Raw genomic sequence first — 24,725 nt, forward strand, 5'->3', positions numbered from 1 at the left:
ATGCGAATGGACGGTTTCTCAATGCGAGCGGTCGTAAGCATATGGGACCACTCGCAATGACAAATCTGACCGTCTGCGTTGAGAAATCTCACCGGGAGGTTGATTTTCCACGCTTGTCAACTTGATTTTGACGATTGCGAACGAGGAAAAATCTCGCAGGGAGGTGGATTTTTATATCTCACACTCGCCATCTTAACATTGACGAACGCGAGCAAGGAAAAAACTCTGCTCGACAAAGCAGAGTTTTTCAGAACTCCACAAGCTACGGGTAACACGGTGTGTGGAAAAACTCTGAAAACTCTACGAGTGGAGCTGTGTTCACTTCCCAATCAGAAGCTGTAAACTACTTATGCTCCAACTCATGCTTATGTACGTAGAAAGAGCGCCCCTAGGTAAACCTAGTTGTTTGACCTTTGGTGTAGGACTTGAATATTGATTTCCATCTGTGCTGCCTGCTGTCAGGGGAAAAACAACATAAATTATATTCCATTGACATCTGCGTCCGCCTGAAAGTTCAAGCTCAGCCAGCTGAATAAATAAAATTATCACAGTTGTGTACTTCTACAAAAAAAAAAGTGCTTCTGCACAATCAAAACATGTACTCACGACTCCCAATACGGGGGCGGAGCCAAACCTCCTATCCAGTGACGCTCACATAATTGTCTGGCTGCTGGCAACAGCTGTGCTGTCAAGCCAGAGCAGAAAAAATAGGGGAGAACCGATCTGACGGACGGGACCGTTGATATCCAGCTGAATAAATCCCATCTTGGTGGGGGCCGCTGGCTGGGTGATTTTGGAGGTCGCGGATGGGGCTGTTCATTAATGTTTGTTTTTGTCAATTGAAACCCTAATAAACATGTATTCAAATAAAAAATCACCATTGTGTGACAAAAAAGAAAGTATGTTTATTTAATAGGTGTGTTTCGTGTGTAAAAATAAAACATGTTTAAACGTCAGCATGTGCAGTTGAAATAAGGGCTCAGCAGCACAAGCGTTTTAAATCTGTCATCCAACGAGAAGCTGAAGACGTCACAAGCGGCCAGCGCTTAAACTGCCTTTAGAACCTAGATCACTGATGTGTTATAATGTAGAGGCATTCCGCACATAATTGTTCTTGCCAACGCATACCAATTATATATGCAAGAAGTATTACTGGTTATGAATAATCCAGCAATCGAAAGCAATGACGGGTTTTTACATCGGCCGTTTTGCCCAACACAATATGCAAAAAAATTAAACAACATCCTCCCCCTTCCGGGGAGGACAGAAGAGGTCAAGGGAGCCGTAGGCGGCTGCAAACTTTATGACAAGGAAACACTCGAGTCACATTTCTTTCTTTCTTTGCGCTGAGCCCACTACAACAGCAGACAACCCTTCTCCGGTGCTGCGTAATGTGAGCAGCCAGCAACAATACACTCGCGCCGGGCCACTCACACCGGCGAGGTATCTGCAGCCGGAGCTGGGCTGCTGCGGCGTCTCCAGATCACGTTGCCCGGCCGGCTTGTTCAAAGGAGGCGGCGCTCCGCGTGACTCCTGGCGGACGCGGCGGGGCTGTCTGAACTCGCATCCCGATGGCCTTCCTGCAGCGGAGCCGGGAGCAACGCTACGCCAAGGAAAGGTGCGTGACCCCGTTAAACTGGGGGTACGTGGACGGGGGGAGGTCTTGCATGACGGCGCCCGGGCCAGGAGCTGGAGCGTAGGAAGGCGGCACTGTTCGGCGCGTCTTCCGGGCTCCTTGTTTACAGCGTGCCTGCTCGTGTACCTCAGCGGGCAGCTGACAGCTGGTATTGTGTTGCAGGGAACGGTGCGTTTAAGGCCCACTGCTCGCCCCTGGCAGCGTACCTGCGCTCCCCCTGCTTCACTCGGGCTGCTGGGGCTGCAACCAGCCCTACCTCCCTCCGTGCCCTGCCTGGGGGCACTAACGTTTACGTACTTGTGAGAGAGTCGGATCTTAAGGCCCGGGATAAAACGCAACGAACGCTGGTGTTTACGGAAATAGCCTTGTTGGGAAGCCACATACATTAGCCCTCTAAAGAGACCCCCATTTATTCATAGTTGTACGATGGCCTCATGTCACGAAAGTGACTTTATGACTGCGTGTTTTTTTGTTTTTATTGGAACGGCTAGCATGCTGGTAGTGGTAGTTCCGCGCTTCTGACCATAACTGGTCCTACAGCTCCCAGCCTGCTTAGTGCTGGTATCAGAAAATCGGGCATGCCTGAAAGCTATTTGCCTGTTACGAGATGTAGTTGGCAGCTAGCTTTACTTTATTTTGTTAGAGTATGAAATAGGTTCTGCTTGAGTTTCACCAACATGTTAACCAAGTCAATGCTGTGTCCTCAAATCTACATTGGGAGGGAGGAAAGAGGGGCAAGCAACACCGACAACCATTTGTGTGTGTAAACGGCCACTTTATTGAAACAGGTGCACATCACACTTTATTAAAACTGGCAATTCGCCTTACAAAACTAAAACCTCTATAAACGTCGAGTTACCTAACCCCCTTTGAGATTTCCTCCCCCCACCCCTACGATCCCCACATGATAAAAACCCCCACCCTGCATCATACAATATGTAACTTACAATACATTAACCCCTTCGCTGCGGCGGCAATTCCAACGCAGCGCTAGGGGGGGCCGAGCGGCGCTCGCATGCTCGTGACGGAGCCGCTCCGTCACGAGCCGCGGTTGCGCTGTGCTCATGACGGAGCGGTTCCGTCATGGCCCCGCCCGCTCAATGGAACGTCCAGCGCAGGCGCGCCAAGCGGGCCATGACGGAACCGCTCCGTCATGAGCACAGCTCAACCGAGGCTCATGACGGAGCGGCTCCGTCATGAGCATGGAAGGAGTTAAATAATACACAATCTTCTCACCTAACATTCCCAATCCCCCAAGAACCTGTGCCCTGGTGCCTTCTCCCCTCAACCCTTCACTCCCGACGCACCCCCAACATTCTGGACAAAACTTCCCGCAATTCTAAGAGATACAAATCTATTCTCAAACGTGAGAGGTGGACCCCGTCGCCTCTAAACAATTCCGGTGCGTCGTATCGCAGGTCCCGATGCAAACCCCAAGTGCCTACAAAAGCGAACCATCTCTACATTGATCTTACGTCTGGCTTTATCCACTGCCTGTGGCTTCAATGCCCTTCTCCAAACCTGCCGCGGAACAAACTCGGTCCACACAACCGAACAACCCGACCACCTCCTCCTGATTTCCTCCAAATCCCTCTTTATGGCCCTCATTAAAACCAAACCCGTGTCCTGCACCATATCATTTTCTCCCAAATGGAGCACCAACACATCAGGGCACCTGCCCCCCGACCAACAGCCCATTCAGTGTCCCAACCAACTCCTTCCAGCGCATTCCCCACTCTCCCAAACCAATGAACATTAAACACCGCAGGGATGAATCCCAGATTTTCGCCAAAATAACTATCCTGGTCCTGTAACTGAGCCCGCTTGATAAAGGAGTGGTCCACTATCCAAACAGTCATGTCAGGGGCGAGGGGACCAGCCACAGAACCTGAAACGAGAAACAGAAGTCCAGCATGGGCCACCCAAAACACCGTGCTAGCATTGAGGCTCATCGTACATAACGCTTGTAACAATTGGTGGAGAGGACATGATGTCCTCTCGCCCCCATCCCCTTCTATGCGCTTCTGACCCCGCGCCAATGCGAAACGAGTGCGTCCCAAATTTACTCCCATCCATCCCCAGCGGCTCCAACGTCTTCCGCAACACGGCCAACAACTGCGATCCCGTCGCGCCTCTCCCGTCCGCGTGACACAAAACCAACCCTTCTTCCAAACCAACTGCCCGCCATCTCAACCCCCACCGAACCGGGCACACCACCCCCACGTCACTTGTACCCACCCGCCAACACTTCTCTGGTCTGTCTTGGACTTCCGCAGCCACAAACGTACTACTCACCCCCCCCCCCCCAAGACACCTCCGACCACCGCAAACCAGTACCCGACCGCACCCCCAGTAATTCAGACACCCGGAACGCACCTGCGAACATCCATGTCATCAGGGTAGCGAACAAGCAAGCCTCTCTCCCATCCCGGCAGACCGCCGACAAGGCCTCCACGATTCTCCCCAACAACGCCCCCGATAAAGGGAGACGAACCCGACCGGAACTCCCACACTCCCGGGCCCAACCCTCCAACAGCCGTGACCCGAGCTCACCTGCAGACGGGGCGTACCCCCACAAGAGTTTGCCCATAAAGGCAATCCCGGCTAACTTGCCCGCTATAGTGACCTGCGTGAGGCCCTTGTCTATCATTTACAGTATAAACTGTACCACATCCTCTATTCTCTCCCACCCCAGAGCCCGACAACACGCCCCGGACACCACAAACTCCCCCCATGCAGACACATACGTGGTCCGTGTCGATTTTGCCAAAGACCCTAGAACCAGCTGCAACATCCTGTGTTGCCGACGTCCCACAGCTGCGGGGGCATGCCTGTCGGGTCCCGATCCGTGTCCTTGGCTAACCCACGGAATCTCTGCAACTGTGAACGAGATAAAGCATCCGCAATGTCATTATTAAGCCCGGAACGTGGACCGCGCGAAAAGCAATGTCATTACGCAGGCAACCCAATACAAACACCCTTAAAAGCTTCAGCACCTGCTCGTCTCTGGCGGATTGGCGATTGACCACTTGCAACACCCCCATGTTGTCCACATTGAAAGTCACACGCCTGTGGGCCAACACCTCCCCCCACAGCGTGATCGCCACCACCAACAGGAAAAGTTCCAAGAACGCAATGCTCCTGCCACCCCCCGCCCACTCCGGGGGCCACTTTTCCGCACACTAACGCCCCTACCAGTACAGCCCGAAGCCGTCACTTCCAGCCGCGTCTGAAAAGATCTGAACATCCCAGACCATGTCCTCCCCTCTCTGCATAGGGACTCCGTTAAAATGTTGCAGAAAAAACTGCGACATCCGCAAATCCTCGCGAACACCCGCAGACAGCCGCACATAGTGATGTGGAGGCCTCCTCCCCGCCAAGGCCCTGCCCAACCTCCGGCAGAACGTCCGCCCTACCCGCACCACTCTGCAAGCAAAATTAAGGTGCCCCAACAGCACCTGTATCTCCAAAACCGTGACTTTTGTCCTTACCAACATGACCTCCAGCAGCCCCAGCATCTGCTGCTTCTTTTCCACTGGTAATCGGGCCTCCATGGTCCCCAAGTCCAGCTCAATACCCAAGAATGACAGCGCCGTGCCTGGTCCCACTGTCTTCTCCAGTGCCAATGGCACTCCCAGGTACCCCATGAGCTCCTGAAACCTGTCCAGCGCCACCTGGCAGTCTGCTGAGTCTGGGGCCCCAACAAAAAGAAGTCATCCAGTTAGTGAGTAACTCCTTGGTGACCCGTCTGTTCTGTCAAAAAACACTGCAGGAACGTACTAAAACACTCAAAAAGTGCACATGACATCGAACAGCCCATCGGCAAGGCCTTGTCCACATACCAGCGGCCGCAAAACTGGATCCCCAGTAGGCCCCAATCGTCTGGGTGAGCCGGAAGCAGCCGGAAAGCCGATTTGACGTCGCACTTTGCCATTTACGCCGGTGCGCTCGCAGCCACCACCAGGACCACGGCAGCGTCAACGGACAAGTACGATACCGCAGCCTCCCTCTCATCAATGTAGTCGTTGACCGAACCGCCTTCAGGCCATGACAAGTGCTGAATGAGGCGAAACTGCCCCGCCTCCTTCTTGAGCACCACCCCAATAGGGGACACAATCAAGTCCTCCAACGGCCAGTCGTCGAAAGGCCCCGCGGCCCTCACTGACTTCTTTATCCAACTTCTCCTGCACTACCTCCGGGTGCTCCCTGGCCAACCTCAAATTATCAGCCCATCTCCTCCGCCGTGGCCCCTCATAGCCCAACCGAAAGCCTTCCAAAAACCCGGTCCGTAACCCCGCTCCACGGCCCCCCTTGTCCGGGTAACCATGAAGGGCCGCAACTAAACGGTCCACCTTAACTGGAGTATGAGCCCTTCGGTCCAGACCCCTTACCTCCTCTACCGCCTCCAGGTTGCTGTGTGCTCCCTGATCGCACTCCCCCAGCCTGCCCTTGTGACCCATGCGGCTGCCCTGACGTCCCCCAGCAACGGACCACGGGGTGACCGAACTTCCCGCAACTGGAACACTCATGCTTAAACCGGCAGTGTTCCCTAGCGCAAGCCCCTTTCTTGTCAGCCCAGCAGGCCCCCACAGACCCCGACTGAGATTTAGATCCTGCCCCCACCCCTCCACGGGTGGGGCGGCCCTGAAAGGGCTGATATGTACGGCGAGCGGGTTGCCCATTATATATCGTTTTCCACGACTCGGTCAGCCCCATCGTGTTCTGCCAGAGATCGGAGTCCAACTTGCCCCACCTCGCCTCCGGGTCCCACGCCATCCGAGCCCTGAACTCCTCGTCATACTGAGCCCACGCATACCCCTCTCCTGTGATCTGGGCCTTTCGTATTACGTCCATGTACTTAAACAAGGACGCTGACCGCTCCGGAAATTTCTCACAATAGACACTGGCGAAAATTAAAAAGGCCGCCGTCCAATTTTCAATCGTGAGAGGCACTTTAGGCCTCTTCTGTAGTTCGTATTCTTCTTCTTTAGACCCTTCCTTTGCCCGTACCTCACAATGTAACAGCTTCAGTAGTTCAACGTACTCCCCCTTCCATATGCGCTCTTTAGTCGACAACATCAATTGAGCGCCCAGCGGTTTCGTGACCCCCATGTATGGCAGCCGCTTTATCTTCAGCTCCTTACTCTCTGGCTTCGCCGCCCCCTCCGTAGTCCCACCTTCGTTTGCCGCGCCAGCCCCGCTCGCTGCGCTACCAGAAGGCCCGCCCGCTCCGCTCGCTGCGCCACCAGCCTCCGCGCTCCCCGGCACCGCCACCTTCCTGCCACCTTCCTCCACACTCCCGTCATCTGGCCCCACTCCTATATCCACCACATATTTCCCCCTCCTCAGGCGTCCCCCCCAACCCCCACAGACACCATGCGCGCCGCACGGTTACCTACTGCCAATGACGCCGCACTCCGCTCCTCAACCCTCTGATCCAGGGATGCCGTCCTCTCCCGATAGGATGTCCGGGCCGTCCATTCCCGTGGACCCCGTGACACCTGCAAAACAGCAACACCATTAGCGGACCCCCGCCACCCTCGCCATCCCTCAACTCTTCCTCTTCCAAACTCTCATCATCTGCAATTACTTGCACCCCTCCGTGTGCATAACCTCTCCCAGCCGGCGGCGCCGACTGCACCCTACTAGGCACGCTCCACCTATCCCTCGCCCCTCCACATGAATAAAAACATGGAAAGCGGTGCTCCTCTTCCGTCCGTGGTCCTCAAGCCGTAGCGGCCCTGTGGGTGGAGGGGTCACCGAGCCCGTGTCGGGCCTTCTTGTGCCAGCCGCGAAGGGATCCCCCGCCGGTACCGGGCATGCCGCGGGAGGCCCAACCCTCCCTTCGTCTTGGCGTCGAGGGGCCGTCCCCAGCCCTGCCAAGTCAGGAGCCCCGCGGCAAGCATCCTATTGTAAAAGAAAAGGTAGGTCCGGTGTGCTGGGTCCCTCAAACTGTGCCGCGCCACCATCAACACCACGCCCCCCACCCCTAGTCTACCCGCCGCCCCCCTATCATCACCCCGACCCCCTTCCTCACTCCCACTCTCCCCTTCATCACTCCAAACCAACCCCCCTGCCCCAGCCCCCCTGTCATCCGAAGAAAAATCTCCCCGCCCGGCAAACCCCGAACTACCCCCACCTGCCAGGACAGACCCGCCACCTCCTCGCCTTGAAGCCCCACCCACCCCCGTTGCAGAACGCGCCTTCTCCTCCCGGGTGTGGGCCCCCATCCCCTCTACCTCCCCCTCGCTCTCCCTAGACTCCACCTGGCCCCCCCGACACCCAGACCTCTACCCCACCAGACCCTTCTCCTGAGCCCCCCAAAATCCCCCACAAACTCCTCCACCCCCCATTCAGCTGTGCCCCCCCATGTCAGCCCCTGCGCCTCCTTGGCGGGCCCCCTGCCTCCCCGGGGCCCCTGCCTGCACCTTGGCCCTCTTGGGAGGTGATGGGCTCTCCCTCCGTCTCCTGCGCCCCCGTCGTGTCCCCTTCCAGCTTCCCTCCCCGCCACCCCCTCCCTTCACGCGACTGTGCCGCCCTCCGGGGGTCCCCAGACCCTGTCACTGCCGCCCTGTGCTACGAGGGCAGCCAGACTGCAAGCGATAGCGCTGCGGGGAGGAGGCCTCCCCCCCCCCTCGCCCCCCACCACACTCTTCCCTCCCGCGCTTGGGCCTCCTGTCACTTGCTCGGAGGCCCGAGCAGTCCTCTTGCCTCCTCCACGGCCCGCCCGGCCCCCTCGCTCAGCCACGCCCGCAGTGCCGAGGCGGGGTTCTGGCATTCCTGTGGGTGGCGGGGAGCCGCCGGCAGCGCTCCCACGCCGCTCCTCTACATCGAGCGCTACGCGGCCCCGGGCCCCTCCCACCTGCACTCCACGGTAAGCTGACGGCGGGGACCAACCGGCAGTGATCCCCAGCCGCCCTGCTTTGCCGCCCAGACCCCCGCCACTCAGATTCCCTGGCACCACACGCAGGGCCGAGCCCCCGCCTCATCGCGGCCCTGCGACCTTACCTGGCTACGTGCCGCCTTACGCGGCGGCGAACACGCCATAACATCCGCCGCTACCCCGGCGGACGCGCGCCTCGCAGGGTGCACTCCACCCTGGGGGCCAACCAGCAAGTCCATCCTCCCTGCCTCGCTAAGCAGGCGGATGGCTTCCAACACTCGAAAATCCTCGTGAGCCATCACCAAACGCCGCAACTGTCGCCACAGAAAACTACCACAAACAACCGCCACAGGCCGGAAAAGCCAAAACCCTGCTACTGCGCTATTATTGTCTACTGCCATTGGTACTCTCCCTTTTATGACACTGTGACCCTGCCCTTCCCCTGCCTTGCCTCTTCTGCTTCCTTCTTCCTGTCTAGCCACTTAGATGCTTACTGTTGGGTATACTATATGCACTACTGAGGGGCAAGGTTTTTTATTTTTTAAAACACCAGTTTGTCCCAGGGACAAAATGCCTCAGAAATCTATTTATCCCATTTCGTGCAGTACATTGAGGTGATAAATTACAGCATTGTTCCCATTATTTCAGAAGTCTGATAGCTGCCTTTCTGATTGTGCCGGGGCCCATACTAGTTTGTCGGTTTGGATTCCATCAAGGCTGATGTCACCTTTCGGACTCACCAGGGCTTTATTTATGTCTGATATTGGAACATCCACAGACTCTGTCTTTGTATGTGTGTGTGTGTGTGTGTGTGTGTGTGTGTGTGTGTGCAGAGACTCGGTTTGTGAATGTATTCTGTTTAGGTTTGTTTTCTTATCCCAGAATGACCCTGAATATGTCCGCAATCTGATTTTAGCAGAGTTAAGATTATATCATTGCCCCAACTGTAACATTACTTTTTCTTACTTTAGGTTGTGAGGAAGTGTCTTGTGAATTGCCTTGGCAAATATACTTTTATACATTCACTCCATTTTACAAAATGTTACTGTAAATAGCCTCAGATCCAATTTGTGATCAAATTCATGGTAGCCAACAGAAGATCAAACAGTCTCAATTTGACCAAATTGTGTACTTCCTCTCACTGTGCCACATCCCTTCTTTGCTGCTAATGAGTGCTAATTACTAGTGGTAGGTTAATTACGACATTAATGTTTGGTAAATTCTACAAAGCTATATCAAGTGAAAATGTTGCAGCATGTCTGAGTTTGGCTTGCACGTGCAAAGATTTTTAGAAATTCTGTGGATCAGCCTTCTTCCATAAGCCAAATATTGAACTGTCATTCACTTTTTGCTTTTACCTACCATTGCATATAGCATGGGGCAAACGGTCAGCCCCCCATGGTAGTAGGTCTCTCACATTGTACATGAAAGCCATTTTACTTGATCACTTGTTCACTTTCCCGAAAAAGTAAGTACAGGCCACTGCTGAACTTAAACGTTACTTTGCCAGTGCTTTTTTCTTTCTATTCTTTATCATTTTTGTCACCCGTTTTTGCTTAAGTTATGTCTTAAGGTTGGCCAATTGGGCCCTTTCTTTGCACCAGCAAGAATCCAATTTTCCCGTGACTTGCTTTAAACCTAAAATGGGGTTCTTTACCTCATCTCAGTACAACTCTCGGCTAGGAAGCAGCAACACTGTAATCACATTTAATATGTGAGGTCTATTAAGATTTTGATTGCAAGCATATTTTTCCCACCTTTAGGCGAAAGCACACATTCTTCTGATTTTTGCTTGATATGTTTGTAGTAAAAAAATAGAACCAAAAAGCTTTACACCAGTTTGCCAAGGTCACACACTTGTGGGCCTTACTAAAGTTTGTTTTAAATATTGGCATTCATGAAACCTTTTCTGTTAGATGATGCCTTAGAGAAATGGTTTTTACATTTAGCCCTTAAAAAGTGCACAGTAGTTTTGCAACAAAATATGTAACCTTCGTCCATTTCTTTCTCAAATTGCAACTACTCAGCGGTACCTTTCAGTTTGAAAGCAAACAAGTTACTTCATAACATAACAAAACTGTCTGTTGTGGCCCCCCTTTTTTTTTTTTGTACCTTGTTTTATAAAACCACAAATGTTCCTTCTTTGTGTAAATATTTGCATATAATAAAGAACACTCTCGGATTGTGATAAATAGCCACAAAATGATGGTTGCATTTTGTAAATATGTGTACATGTATTTAGATTGGAACAACTGTCAGCAATTGCAAGCTCGAACAGTAAAGGCTGTGTATTGGTGAAATTTAAATACCATTTCGACTATCTCATGCATATGGCTGCACATTCTGCGTTAGCAGCAGAGAGCCATAATCTCACTCTAGCCTTGTTAACTTGCATTTTTTAAGGGCTTGTTTTGCTGGGGGGCAAGCCTACTTTTCAGGCAACAAAATAAACATGAAAACTTCATCAGGCGATAGGTATTCTACACCCCTTTTGTCAGCCTATATGGTATAAGCCTTTTGAGTACATTTATTCTATTACCAAACTCTATTCGTTTTTCTTCCCCACTGATTGCTCTTTTCATCTAACTCTACCGGGTTTTTCAGACGGTCCTAGGTGGCATCACGCATTTTTTCACAAGCAACCAACATAAAAGCATAAAGTTCTTAGTTCATTGCTTTGCATGCTGTTTTTGTGTTCACTGTCCAATTTTTAGATCTTGATAACTTGTTGTGCTTAATAAACACAGAGTGGGCTTTGTATCAAACCATTATCTTACTTGTCTCAGCTGTGCCATTGGCTTGAGACATTGTAAAGCTCAGCTTGGCTCAGAGCAATGAAGTATTTAAGTCTTGGAGTCGTGCTGTTGGTTGTTTTGAAGTATCCTTCTTCCGCCAGTGCTTTCATTGGAATGGCTGAACAATAATTTTACATTTCAAAAGTCAATTCAATAAAAACTTTATTTCGGTCAGTATGACCTTAAAAGTGCAAAAGTTGGATACATATAGTAAAAAACAATTAATTAAACAGAAGTAGGCATAACTTGACACACAAAGTTATCGGTAGAGATTACCTATCACAGTTTTAGGATGCCCTCTGCTCAGTTTGCTTCACTAGAAAATGATCACATCAAATATAACAGTGGATTGATCAGAACAGGAGACAGTGCTCACATTTGGAAGTGCATAGTGCAGAATAAATAAATAACTAAAAAAAAACAACAATTTATCTTAGAATATAATCTCAAATACTACATATAAAAGATTTAATTAAAACACTTGTTGGCGGGGGCGTGGCTAGCAGCCGATCGTGATGGCTGCGTAGCTGAAGAGCTCCGTGGGTGAGGCGCCCTCTAACATTGATCCGACCACTAATCCGTCATAGTTCAAGGCTCCGGGGGCTGCAGCTAAGGTACAGAACCGAACAGCGTGGACCGGTGGAATCGGGAGGCGACCCAGAACTGTAACCGAAGGTGACGAGCTTTGAAGGCCTGCCCGTCAGCCGCAAGCAGCGACCTTCCGTACTTTGGGAGCCGGGCGGAAGTGCAGTAGAGCCGGACAACGTGAAGCCAGAAGTGCACCCTACGTCGGCCGGGACGGAAGATAAACAGCGAAAGGCTCCTCACCTGTGGCCCGCGGACAGTGGCGGAGATCCCGGTGCTGCCGGGGACCGCAGTAGGCCCCGCGGTAGAGACTGAGACGGAGCGGCGAGAAGTAATATTGGGCCCGGATTAGCACTGCACGACCGTTGCCGCGCCGCCTGCACCATTGGCATATACCGCCCCCCTCCTACAACGAAGCAAAATCAGTGGAAGAGGGGGGGCGCTCTAAGCAACGGTCCTCCCCTCACTTGGAAGGGGCCGCGGCGGCGGTGAGCGGGCCGAAGGACTGGATGCGAGAGCCTATAGCGCAGCAGCGGGAGAACTGGAGCCATTAACAAACCCCCTGTAGCAGCGGGGGGGAAACGCGTTGGCCAGCACAAAGGGCGAAAACGCGGCGAGGAAGAGAACGGCAGTGGGGCATCCCATTGAAGAATCCTGTGAGCTACGACTGCAGAGGAGTCGCGGAATTAGGCCTCCCCTTTCTCGCCTGGTGTGGCATAAGTACTGATCACTGTGGAGACCCCACGGCTACCGCCTCACGGATTGGTCGAGATCCATCACCAACAGCAGTGCCATCGTCACCTTGCCCTAGTGTATCCAGGCCTGCGACTTAGGGAGAAGCACTGAGTCATAACACGCCCCCAATTGGTCGCCTTTGCCTATCGGTTGCTGCTGGAGAGCTGGTACTGTGGCGCACGAACAATTCCACTCCACTTACTGATCTGGCTCTATCGATTACCTCCTCCTAAGTCTGACTTGCCACGGCGACTCGCTTGAAGAGTGCAACATGGCGGGCAGGGGTCTGAGGAACCACTCAGCACAGGCCAAATTGGACAAATATGCATATGACAAAAACAACGTGCAGTCCGCGGAAGGACGTCCCTCAACGGGGAAAACGCCAGACGGAGATGGGGCAAAAAAAGGTCATGCTGGAAGACATCATGAAGGCCCTAACGGCCGTGCAAACAACAGTAGGGACAATCTCCACAGACGTATTTCTGCTGCGGGCGGACTTTCACAAGATGACTGAAAGAATCAAGGAAGTGGTAATAGTCACAAAGTCATTGGTGGAGGACATGTCCGAGTTGCAGATAGCGATGGCTCGGATCGAGACGGAAAACATACACCTGAAGGAGAAGCTGGATGACCAGGAAGGGCGCTCAAGAAGGAACAACGTATGGATTCTTGGAATTCCGGAATCAGAAGGAACACAAGCCATGGACCTGTATGTGGAGGACTTAATCACAACCAAATTGCAACCCAAGGGTTTATCCAATTTCTTTTCAGTCGAAAGGGCTCATAGGGTCCCCGGAGGCAAACCTAAACCGGGAGCAGCCCCGAGACCGGTGCTTGCCAGACTGTTCAATTATAGGGACAGAGATGCGATCCTCCAAGCGGCGAGAGCCTCTCAACCGATCTGTATATTAAACTTGACTCTTGCCTTTTTACCAGATTACACGGCAGAGGTAGCCCGTCGCAGGAGAAGTTTCATAGAGGTCAAAAAAGCTTTGAGAGAGCGTGAGTTACCTTACTCAATGTTGTTCCCAGCTCGGCTCCAAGTAGTGGCGGATGGTAAAACGTGGTTCTTTGACACACCAGAGGCGGCATACGACTGTCTGGAGGGCTGGCGGCAGGCAGGAGCGTGTCGGCGTACCAACAGGACTCACCGGCACCATCAGAAGGAAGGCCACGAAGGATCTCAAGAATCAGAACGAGAGGATCTGAACTGCTCGCAAAGGCTAGACCTCTGACCTCCCGGCCCACTGGAAATAATGCAGTTTTAACAGATGGAGAGCGAGCTCACTCTGGAGTCTGGACTGGGGCGAGCCTGAAGGGGCGTAGGGGGCTGCTGCCTTTACGGACCTTTTACCCCAACAAGCAAGTACTATGGTTTGGGTTGGGGAGAAGCACTCTGCTAAGTTGGGGAGGCGTGCGGTTCTGTGTCCGTTAAGCAGGGAGGCAGGGAGGGGGGTTGGTTGGGAAGAAGGGGTTTTTGTTTTTCAATCTGTTTACTATGGCAGGCATTGCAGGTATACATACACTGGGAACACGACGAACTGGCAGCTACATCGAGATTAGATCAGGAGGGGGCGCTCCTTCACTCTAAACGCAACGCTGATGTCACACACCGCACAAGCTGACATACACGGTGGGGGCCTCACAGGACTCCGTAGTAGCCCCCCTGCGAATACTAACGTGGAATGTCAGGGGGTTGGGTGATAAAATAAAGAGAGGACTGGTCTTGCAGGCCTTAAAACGGTATGGTCCTGCGATAATTCTACTGCAAGAAACACACCTCACGGGGAGAGCATGCCAGGCGCTAAATAGGAGAGGATATAAAATGGCGGTGCACTCCGAATTCACATCAGGCTCAAGAGGAACTGGCATTCTGATAAAAAAAAAACTCACCGTTTATGATATTACAAAGTAAGGTGGACGACCAGGGGCGCTTCGCCGCAATACAGGGGCAATGGGAAGGACGACTTTTAAATATAGTGTCAGTTTATATTCCACCTGCGCTTCAGTCCATAGCATTGCCGGCACTGGGAGAATTTATTCTAGCCTTACCGCAAGGGGATCCTATTATAGGAGGAGACTTCAACACAACTGTAGATGCATCAATGGACAGAGTCCCTACTAGACAGCAACCATCCAGACCCTCCCGGTTCCAGGGCTTCCTTGAGGCAATGGGACTGCTAGATGTCTGGATACACATACACGCCACAGCCAACCAGTACACTTTTCACTCCGCAGTGCACAACAGTTTATCGCGGATAGATTATTTCCTGCTCTTGAGGAATCGATTAAAATGCGTAGAGAGTATAGACATTAATCCCAGGGGCATATCGGATCACTCTCCGGTACTGTTGACGCTAACCTGCCAGGAGAAAACCCGTAAGAGAATATTTCCTATCTATCCCAATTATTTTAAGATTCCCAGTATTGAGAAAGACCTCAAGGTGGCGACTAAACACTACTTTGAGGAAAATACAGCCTCAGTGGAATCGCCCTCGATACTCTGGGAGGCATACAAGACAGTCCTCCGGGGTCGGGCGATAGCCTCCATCACTGGGTATAAACGCTCGCGGCAGCAAGAATTGTTGGCATTGGAATTGACCCTACACACACATGGCAGACCCTGCACCGGACACAGCACACGCCCTACAGATATGTCGGCAGCAATATGGGGACCACCTACGGAAGCAAACGATAGATAATATTACAGCAACTACCCATAGAATATACGATGTGGGAGACAAAGCAGGGAAAATGTTGGCCTGGCTGGACAAGAAAGGGGGACACTCTAAGGGGATACAACAACTGCACACAAAGGAAGGAACACTTCAATCACACCCTCGGGAGATGGTACACATACTTGCCGAATACTTTCGGGAAGTTTATACTCCGGATCAGGAGGTGTCGGAGGGGGTAGTTTTAGAAGCGCTCAGCCACATAGATATCCAGACGCTGACGCATGAAGCTAGCATGGAGCTGGAGGCAGACCTCGCCGCCGATGAAATACAGATGGCTATAGGGGCGGTACAATCTGGGAAAGCGGTGGGCCCTAATGGGATCCCCATAGAATGGTATAAGATCATGTCTGACGCCCTCAGTACGCCATTGCTGGCAATGTTTAAGGATAGTCTGGCGAAGGCAGAACTCCCACTGGATCAACGGACCGCGACGATCGTGGCAATTCCAAAACCCGGCAAGCCCCCATGGGAATGCACCTCATATCGCCCGATATCACTGCTAAATGCGGAAGCTAAAATGTTAGCGAAGTTGTTAGCCAGCAGGTTGATGGCCCACCTCCCGCAGTTGATTCATCCGGATCAGTCAGGTTTTATGCCGAACAGAAATACTGCCCTCAATCTCAGGCGAGTCCACGGGGTATTAGCACGAGCCTCATCATTATCATAACCGGCGGTGATACTATCATTGGAGGCCAAAATGGCATTCGACATGGTGGAATGGCAATATCTTTTAGCGGTTCTGTCCCGAATGGGGTTCGGCCCTAAATTTAGGGCCTGGATAAGACTTTTGTACACTAACCCAGTGGCTCAGGTGACAGCTAACGGGCATTTATCACACACGGTACCATTGGCCAGGGGGAAGCGTCAGGATTGTCTCCTTTCACCCTTGTTGTTTGCACTGGTCCTGAAGCCTTTGGCGACGTTAATTCGAGCAACCCCATTGCTGAGGGGTATTAGTTGGAAGGAGGGATGGGAGGATCGCCTCTCGCTCTATGCCGACGACATGTTGGTGTATCTGATGGACCCAGAGCGCGGAATCCCTGAACTTCTCGCACTCTGTAACATCCACGGAAAAGCGTCGGGATACACAATAAACTGGGCCAAGTCAGTGCTGTATGTTCTGAAGGGACCAGTTCCTTTACTCCCGGTTGACTGCCCTCTTGTGCTAGCGAAGGACTCATTTAAATACGTAGGTATATATGTTACCGGAGACGCGGTTGAATTCTTTGGGAAAAATTTGGTACCACCTTTAGAACGACTGAGAAGAGATGTGACCCACTGGGAATCTTTGCCCCTGACGCTGCTGGGCAGGGCGGCGCTATACTAAATGATGGCACTGTCACGATTTCTTTATGCACTTGATAACACTCCTTACCCGGTTCCGTTTTGCTTTTTTAAACAAGTAGCCGCTCTAGTCTCGACCCTGTTATGGGGGAACCGCCCGGCCCGTATATCGCAAATTAAATTGAACAAGAGCTGGTATGATGGAGGGATTGCATTGCCTAATCTACAACTATATTACTGGGCGGCACAGCTGAAAACCCTCAATCATTGGATCCATGCACCCCAAGATGATCCAGCGTTCAGGGCAGATAGGGCACAGCTGGGCTCGAACAACATGCTTGCGGTGCTCTATAATAAGGGACTTGCCGGGAAACTGATAGGACCCACCAAACACTCTGTCACACTCTGGTATACAGCACAAGCGAGACTGGGGTGGAAAGGAATTATAACCAAACTCACCCCACTGTGGGACACCAAGGCGGTGGGTCAATTAAGAAATAGAAAGGGCTTTACACAGTGGGACATTATTGGCATATCCGCGGTGGGAGACCTTTGGGACAATGGAACAGTGATTCCTTTTACACGACTTCAACAACAATACGAACTGGGTCCGACTGAAACGTATAGATACGTACAAATTAGACATGCACTCCTAACAGCGCTCCAGGTAGGTACCAATGTCCCGGAGGCCTCCCCACTGGAGGATCGGCTATTAACTGAATATATGCAACATAGGGCCACTTCACTCACATACCAAAATCTACTTAACAATCTACCGGATCCAACGGTTAAACTACGTGAGAAGTGGGTGGAGGAAGTGGGTGCGATGGATGATACGGAATGGCTGGAGGCCCTGGCATCTCTCAAGGAAGTGGGCATCTCAGCTAAGTTTAGACTAGTGCAGCTTAAAATCCTGCATCGCATATATTATACCAGGACCACTTTGTATAAGCTCCAGCGCGCGCAACACCCCTTTTGTCTCCGTGGCTGCGGGGATGAAGGTACCCTATTTCATACTTTATGGCAATGTCCAGTAATATCTGAATTTTGGCGGCAAGTGATGCGCACCATTTCACAAACATTAGAGGTTTCCCTCCAACCTGAACCACAAAAATGTATACTTAATGTGTGGGATCCGAATGAACTCACTCACCACGGACGGGTTTGGGGAACACTAGGAATGATGATTGCTAAGAGAGACATTGCTCAGAAATGGGGCGCGGCAGAATGGCCTACACTAACGGCATGGTGTAATCATAGGGACCTGGTAATGATTACGGAACGTTCAGTATATGCAAGCAGAGGGAGTCCGCGTAAGTGGAATCAGATATGGACTCCATGGAACGTTTTTCGAGGGGAAATATGTGAACCATTGCCTGAGGGAGACGTTGATAGTTCGGATGAGGAGGTAGAGGATGATTGAAATGGGGTGGAGGGGGAGAACTGTTAATGAAGGAGATCGAGATGTATTACTGCCACTTTAAGTACTGTTTATTGAACTAAGGAATGTAAAATGATTGTAACTCTGCTATATTACTGAAGAGAATCCTGCCACTGTAACTGCCTTGTTTTACAATAAAAAAAGTAAAAAAAAAAAACACTTGTAGGCATTACATGGGGCACATGTTTATGACTGGGTATTGCCTACCACAATTCGGAGGTGCTCTCATTTCGGGTTACTTTACCAAGGAAAGTCACATCCAGTATAACAGTAAATTAATCCAGGCAAGAAACAGTACTGGCATTTAAAGGTGGATAATGCATGGTTAATAAATGGATAACAAATTAATTGCAGGTCAATATCTCCAGGGGCAGGGTTACGAAAACTACATAATTAACTCTGGTACAGCTAGCCATTGGGCAGTAGGGCCTGGGTGTGAAGGAAGTCCACGGATGCATACTTTTCAGGTAATATAAGGGGGTCCTAAAAAGGAACCCCATTTCCTTTGTACAGGGCCATGATCTATACCTTTTAAGATAACTTTAGAGTGCTCTGCGGGTGCACCACATAGTATACTCGGTAACAGGTTTCCTTTTTTCTATCGGGATGCTACCGTCCTGTTTCAGAATCCTGAAAGCCTCAGAGCAGCACCTGGTTCCCTAGTTTCTGCAAATCTGTACCAACCAACGCTTTCTAGCCTTATGGTAGCCAGGGCAACTAAAAAACACATCGAGGACTGACTCCACAGGGCAGTCGCATGCCGGGCATTTTAAAACTTGCAACCCCCCCACTTATATGTAAAAGAACGAAGAGGCAAGGACCCATATCTAAATTGTAGAAAAAGCTTTCTTGCAGCTGCCGGCTTGATATCATCCAGGGCCGGCTCAAAGCTATATTTATCTTTATTTACCTCAAAAGCTGAGGTCAACTTGCCTAGTAGGGGGTTGCTATGGAGCTGTGCTAGTTTGAACTCCCCGTAGTGGTCCTTTAGTGATTTCCTTGAAAGTGAGGAGCAGGCTAGTTCCGGGTCCCCCCAGAGTTCACCCCACCCCATACTAGCTGTCATGTGCTGTATATACACAGCCACATATGTTTACCCGCCCCTGTAGATTCATCCCCTCCCTATTTGCTGAAAGTTCTGGAGTGACCCACAGGCGCCGCCAATATAAAAGATACAGAAAAGGGGGTGGTGATGAACAGAGTGTCTGAATTAAGCAGACCACTCTTACCCAGTCCAAAGATCAGGGCTTGATCCATCACCGTTATTTATCTCACTGCCCCATCCCAGCTCAGAACCTGGCTATATGCAAATTAGTCTGACCCTGGCCCAGTGCATCATGGGAACAGGGCAGACCAAACTACCAAGCCAATTCTTTACTGGAAAGGGTATACTCAGATGTGAGTCCCTTGCTCATTGCACCATCAGGATTCAAGCAAGCCGGGCCGAAGACGCCTGAAATGGCAGAAACCGGTCCCCGGAAGCTTGTTTCCTTCCCTGTGTAAGAATTGGCTTTTGTAGTCTGGTCTGCCCTGTTCCCATGATGCACTGGGCCAGGGACAGACTAATTTGCATACAGCCGGGTTCTGAAACTGGGATGGTGCAATGAGCTAAAAAACGGTGTTGGATCTAGCCCTGATCTCTTGACTGGGTGAGAGTACTCTGCTTAATTCAGAGACTCTGTCCATCACCACCTCTTGTTGTAAATTATTTTGTCCACCCTAAGCGTGGAAGGGTATACTCAGATGTGAGTCCCTTGCTCATTGCACCATCAGGATTCAAGCAAGCCGGGCCGAAGACGCCTGAAATGGCAGAAACCGGTCCCCGGAAGCTTGTTTCCTTCCCTGTGTAAGAATTGGCTTTTGTAGTCTGGTCTGCCCTGTTCCCATGATGCACTGGGCCAGGGACAGACTAATTTGCATACAGCCGGGTTCTGAAACTGGGATGGTGCAATGAGCTAAAAAACGGTGTTGGATCTAGCCCTGATCTCTTGACTGGGTGAGAGTACTCTGCTTAATTCAGAGACTCTGTCCATCACCACCTCTTGTTGTAAATTATGCCAATATAAAAGAGGTCTAAGATTAGATTTGTCTACGATTGCCCTTACTCCCAGGTCTACTCGGAGCGGGGTGAGAGGAGTGCTCTGTGGGAGGTTAAACAACTATCTAAGAAAGGTGTTTTCTATCTGGGTGAGGCTCTCAGAATGACAATAGCCCCATAATTCTGCACCGTATAACGCCCCTCCCCTGGCTCGGACCTTCTATATTTCAATAGCAGGGCTCACCGGTTTATGGCTGGACTTGAGAAAAACCTTCATTAGGCCGCCTGACGATTGCGCCAATTTCAAAGTTGATTTTTTGATTTGCCCCCCACGCCCCCAATCCATGGTCTCTGAAATGGTGATGCCGAGATAATCGAAAGAGGACACTCTCTCAAGGGGAATACCATTTAGGGTTGGATTTGTTCGGGTACTTTTAGTGATGTTAAATGCCATAAATTTGGTTTTCTGTAGATTAATTTCTAGTCCTCTTTCGCTACAGAACGCTTCAAATCTATTAAGTACCCTCTGGATCCCCATGGGTGATTTAGAAACTAATAAGGTGTCATCGGCAAACATCATTGCAGGGATTTTGCGTGATGCCAACTTAGGGGCATCAAGATTTTTCTCTGCAAGCAAAAAAGTCTACTAAACCATTAATATAAAGGCTAAAAAGGGAGGGGGCAAGCACGCAACCCTGTCAGACGCCGCATTTTATCGGGGTGGGGGCTGTTAGCTTTCCCTCCTTGCCAAACCTAATTTGGGCATAATTGTCCTCGTTCAGCCACTTTATGACTTGGGATAAGTATGCTTGAACCACCATCTCGTTGAGAACTGCCAACAGCTTGGATTTAACCCAGATCTAATAGTGACTAGGGCTGAGTGGCTGAACAGTTTCAGCCCCACCCTCCATCATCTTAATGTGTTTGCAAAGTTTTGGAAAAATCAGATTTGTGTATGAAGGAGCCATAGAGGAAGGACCAGAAATCGGAAGTTTTGGAAGTTGGAGCTGTAAGTAAGTTGGCTTATGATACTTTCCTGCCTGTAAAACCTACAACTTTTAAAGGGAGAGCGTATGCTTCGTCCACACAGCCAAAGAGTTGCAATTGATGTGGCAAATTCTGTTTTATCAATAGCAAAGAGTGCAGAAGGTGTGGTCCCTTAGGTCATTTTGCGAAGGTATGCAGGATGACACGTCAGAGGAAGGTAGCTTGTGTCACTGAAGACCCATCTGGGTCTTTTGATAGAATTTTAAGTCGAGACAGTGAAGATGACATGGATACTGATGGTTTAGGAAAAATAGATCTAAAACGATGTTTAAGGTCAATGGATGTACAACTTATAGTTGACACAGGATCAAAGTACTCCATTGTGTCCAAAACATTTTCACAATTGTGGGGTGGTACGTTAATGAAACCCAGGGACATTACTCCTACTGGTTACCAAGGAGAAACAATTGACATTGAGGGGTTTATGGAATCTGAAATAGAGTTTGGGGGTAGGACCATTGTAGAAACGGTGTATGTGTCTAAAGGAGGCCCGCAATTTTAGGATGGGTACAGCAATATGACCTACACATAATTGTCAACCTGAGGGTACCCATGCAAGTAATGGTTGTGGAGGATGAGTCAGTCTCTGATATTTTGACTTCTATGAAACAAGCATTTGATGGAAAATTGTGCATGTTGAAAGGATATGTTCACAAAGTAATACTCAAGAAGGGAGCAGTCCCTCTGCAAAATAAGCTGAGAAGAGTCCTTATATTTGGCAGGGAAGGTGTGAAAAAATTATTAAAGGAAATGTTGCATGAAGGGATCATAGAGTCTGTGGTTGCGTTCAATTGGGTTTCACCAGTGGTTATCACATGCAAATCTGATGGTCATTTAAGGTTCTGTGTGGAGCTGAGGTAATTGAACCAGGAAATTGTGGCAGACACCTATCACCTACCAAATATCAATGAGTTGGTACTGATATTGAAGGGAGAGTGTTTTTCTAAGTTAAATCCCAAGAGCTTATACCATCAGATTAAGCTTCATCAATACTCAAAGGTGCTCACTGCATTTATCAGCTTGGAAGGAACTTCTCAGTACACATGCATGCTGTTCTGTCTTTCTTTAGCGGCACGCATATTTTTTTTCTTCAAATAATTGTTTTTATTGCGAAAATATAAAGTAGGCACAGAATACAATAATATCCAGATCGGGTATGCGAAGAAAACAACATCCTGCAATTACTTAGGAAATCACACAGCCAAAGAGGGCCCACATCCCGGAGGCTGGGCGGCGTAGAATCAAGCAGGTAAGGAGGATAAAAAAGAAGCATTCGCGCCGTCAGGATCCAGAACTATCAATACATTCGCCAATTTTCACAATTATATGGTTATTGCGTATAGCATTACAATGACAATCAGAAACCCCCAAAAAACAAAGAAAAGAACAACAAAAAGGCATCAACAGTACAATGTCAAGAGTGAGACATACATGTGGGGCCCAGCTAAGGCATGGACATTATAAAAGCGGCACGCATATTTCAACATATGATGTCAGAAGTGTTCAAAGGAATAGACAACATTCTTTACTTCCAAGATGACATATTAATTTTTGGAAAAACGGGACAACTTGGTTTTGAAGCAGGCCTTGCAGAGAATTGCAGACATTCGAATTACATTGCGAAAAGAAAAAGTTTAATTTCTGACGGAAAGAGTGGAATATTTAGGATATATACTTTGTCAGCTGATGGCGTCAAGCCTCAACAAAACTTGCTAAAAGCTATTGAACTTACTCTGAGACCTACAGACAAGGAACAATTGAGCTCTTTGATGTATCACACAGAATATTATTCTAATTTTGTGCAGAGATTTGTGGACAAGACAGAGGAACTCAGGGCATTGTTGAGGAAGGGTCAAAACTTTTGGAGCCAGAACAGGAGAAATGTTTTAATGCCATTAAGAACGAAATTTGTCATGCTGGTATCTTAGTTCCTTTTGATATTGGGCTCAAGTCTTTCATAACGGTAGATGCAAGTGTTACTGGGATTGGGGCTGTTTCTTACTCCGAAACATGCAGGTGGTGAGAAAACGGTTGCTTTCTCATAAAGGGCATTGACGAGTGCTGAGAGGATCTAATTGGTCATCAAGAGAGAGGCCTTGGCTGCTGCGTGGTAAGTAGAATATTACCAAACGTTTGTGTGGGGTACGGAGTTTGTATTCCGAACTGACCACATACCCCTTGTTCAAATTCTTTTACCTGGTGGAGTTGGCAAGAAGTCTGCAAGATTAGACAGATTGGAGGCCAGACTTTAGGAGTATCAGTACATTCTAGCGTACATACCAGGTTGGCGTAATTTTCAGGCAGATTGTTTGTTCAGGTTATCTGTTAATTGTAATTTAGTAGATGGTTCTGGTGAGTGGGATGAACATGATGAACCGGTTGCCTCGGTACAGGATGTTGTGAGGGTGGGGGCCAGTGCTTTTTCTATGAAAGAATGGTTTGAGGAAATGGAGAAAGACAACACTCTTATTGAGGTGATGCATATGGTAGCTTCTGGAATTAGGAGGGAAAGTTAGGTAGCCTTGTCTGTGCCACATTTTGTCAAGATCATATATGAGCTAATAGTGGGGAGAAGGTTTTGATGAGAGGTGATAGGTTTGGGCCTCCTTTGGGATTAAGAGTGAGGATTATTAGTATGGCACACGAGGGACACCTAGGACAAGGTTTGACAACAGCCTTCTTAAAGCTCAATTCTGGTGGCCAGGTATGGATGATCCAGTTGCTGCATGGGTAGTTGATTGGAGCGTTTGCAAAGAGGAAGAGAAAAGGCTCAAGGTGGGTAAGCAGTATGTTATGGGAGATATCCCCAATCCAGGCAAGCCTTGGGACAGTGTTTGTATCGACTTTATCAGACCTATGTCTGAGTTAAACGATGATTGCAAGTTTGCCTTGGTGGCGTTTGATGTGTATTCTAGGTGGTTGTCTGTAGTAGTGGTTAGTGGTTAATTTATCCTCCTACCCTTTATCAAAACTACAGGAACAGGTATTGAATAAAGGGCTGGGTTTTGTACCGACTAATCCCCCGGATCTTTTTAGACTCCGCCAAGATTTGGCAGCCTTCTTTCGCAACCTGAGGCTCAGGGTCTTCTTTCAGGATCAGGAGCCTAGGAAGCAGGAAAGAGGTGACACCACCTTTCGACCTAAATCTCACTTCACTCCTCAACTGTCTTTATTGCCACCTCAAATGGCGGCATTTGAACAGGCTGTTATCCATGATTTGGAGACCTTGGGGTAACATCACCATGGTTTTTCAAACTTGTCCAACCTAGAGAGACAGGCTTTGAGGGAACTATCTGATAACAGGGAGATTATCCTGAAGCCAGCGGACAAGGGTGGGGCTCGGTGATTCTGGATCAGGTGACCTATCGCAACGAGTGTTCCCGTTTACTCTCTGACTCCAGGACTTATTTAAGATTGGAGGAGGATCCCACTGATACCATCACTAGGGAAATCACGATGACAGTCGAGGAAGCTCGAACTAATGGTTGGATTACAAACCATGAGGCTGATTTCCTTATGAAGAAACATCCCAAGATTCCCTAC

The 24,725-nt window shown here is 49.8% G+C and overlaps 1 protein-coding gene across 2 annotated transcripts in view; it reads left to right on the plus strand.

The window, feature by feature from the left end:
* The first annotated feature begins 1,268 nt into the window (after positions 1-1,268).
* The window catches only part of NSMAF (neutral sphingomyelinase activation associated factor), a 610,455-nt gene continuing 586,998 nt past the window's right edge, over positions 1,269-24,725 (plus strand). Inside the window, exon 1 of one of the 2 annotated variants that reach the window (XM_078687269.1) lies at positions 1,269-1,618. In XM_078687269.1, the coding sequence (XP_078543395.1) occupies positions 1,572-1,618 (47 nt within the window). In that variant the 5' untranslated portion in view covers positions 1,269-1,571. The remainder of the gene's footprint in view (positions 1,619-24,725) is intronic. The other variant, XM_078687268.1, reaches the window with a different exon arrangement.

The sequence above is a fragment of the Lissotriton helveticus genome, chromosome 4_1, assembly GCF_964261635.1.
Source record: "Lissotriton helveticus chromosome 4_1, aLisHel1.1, whole genome shotgun sequence".
Classification (NCBI taxonomy): domain Eukaryota; kingdom Metazoa; phylum Chordata; class Amphibia; order Caudata; family Salamandridae; genus Lissotriton; species Lissotriton helveticus.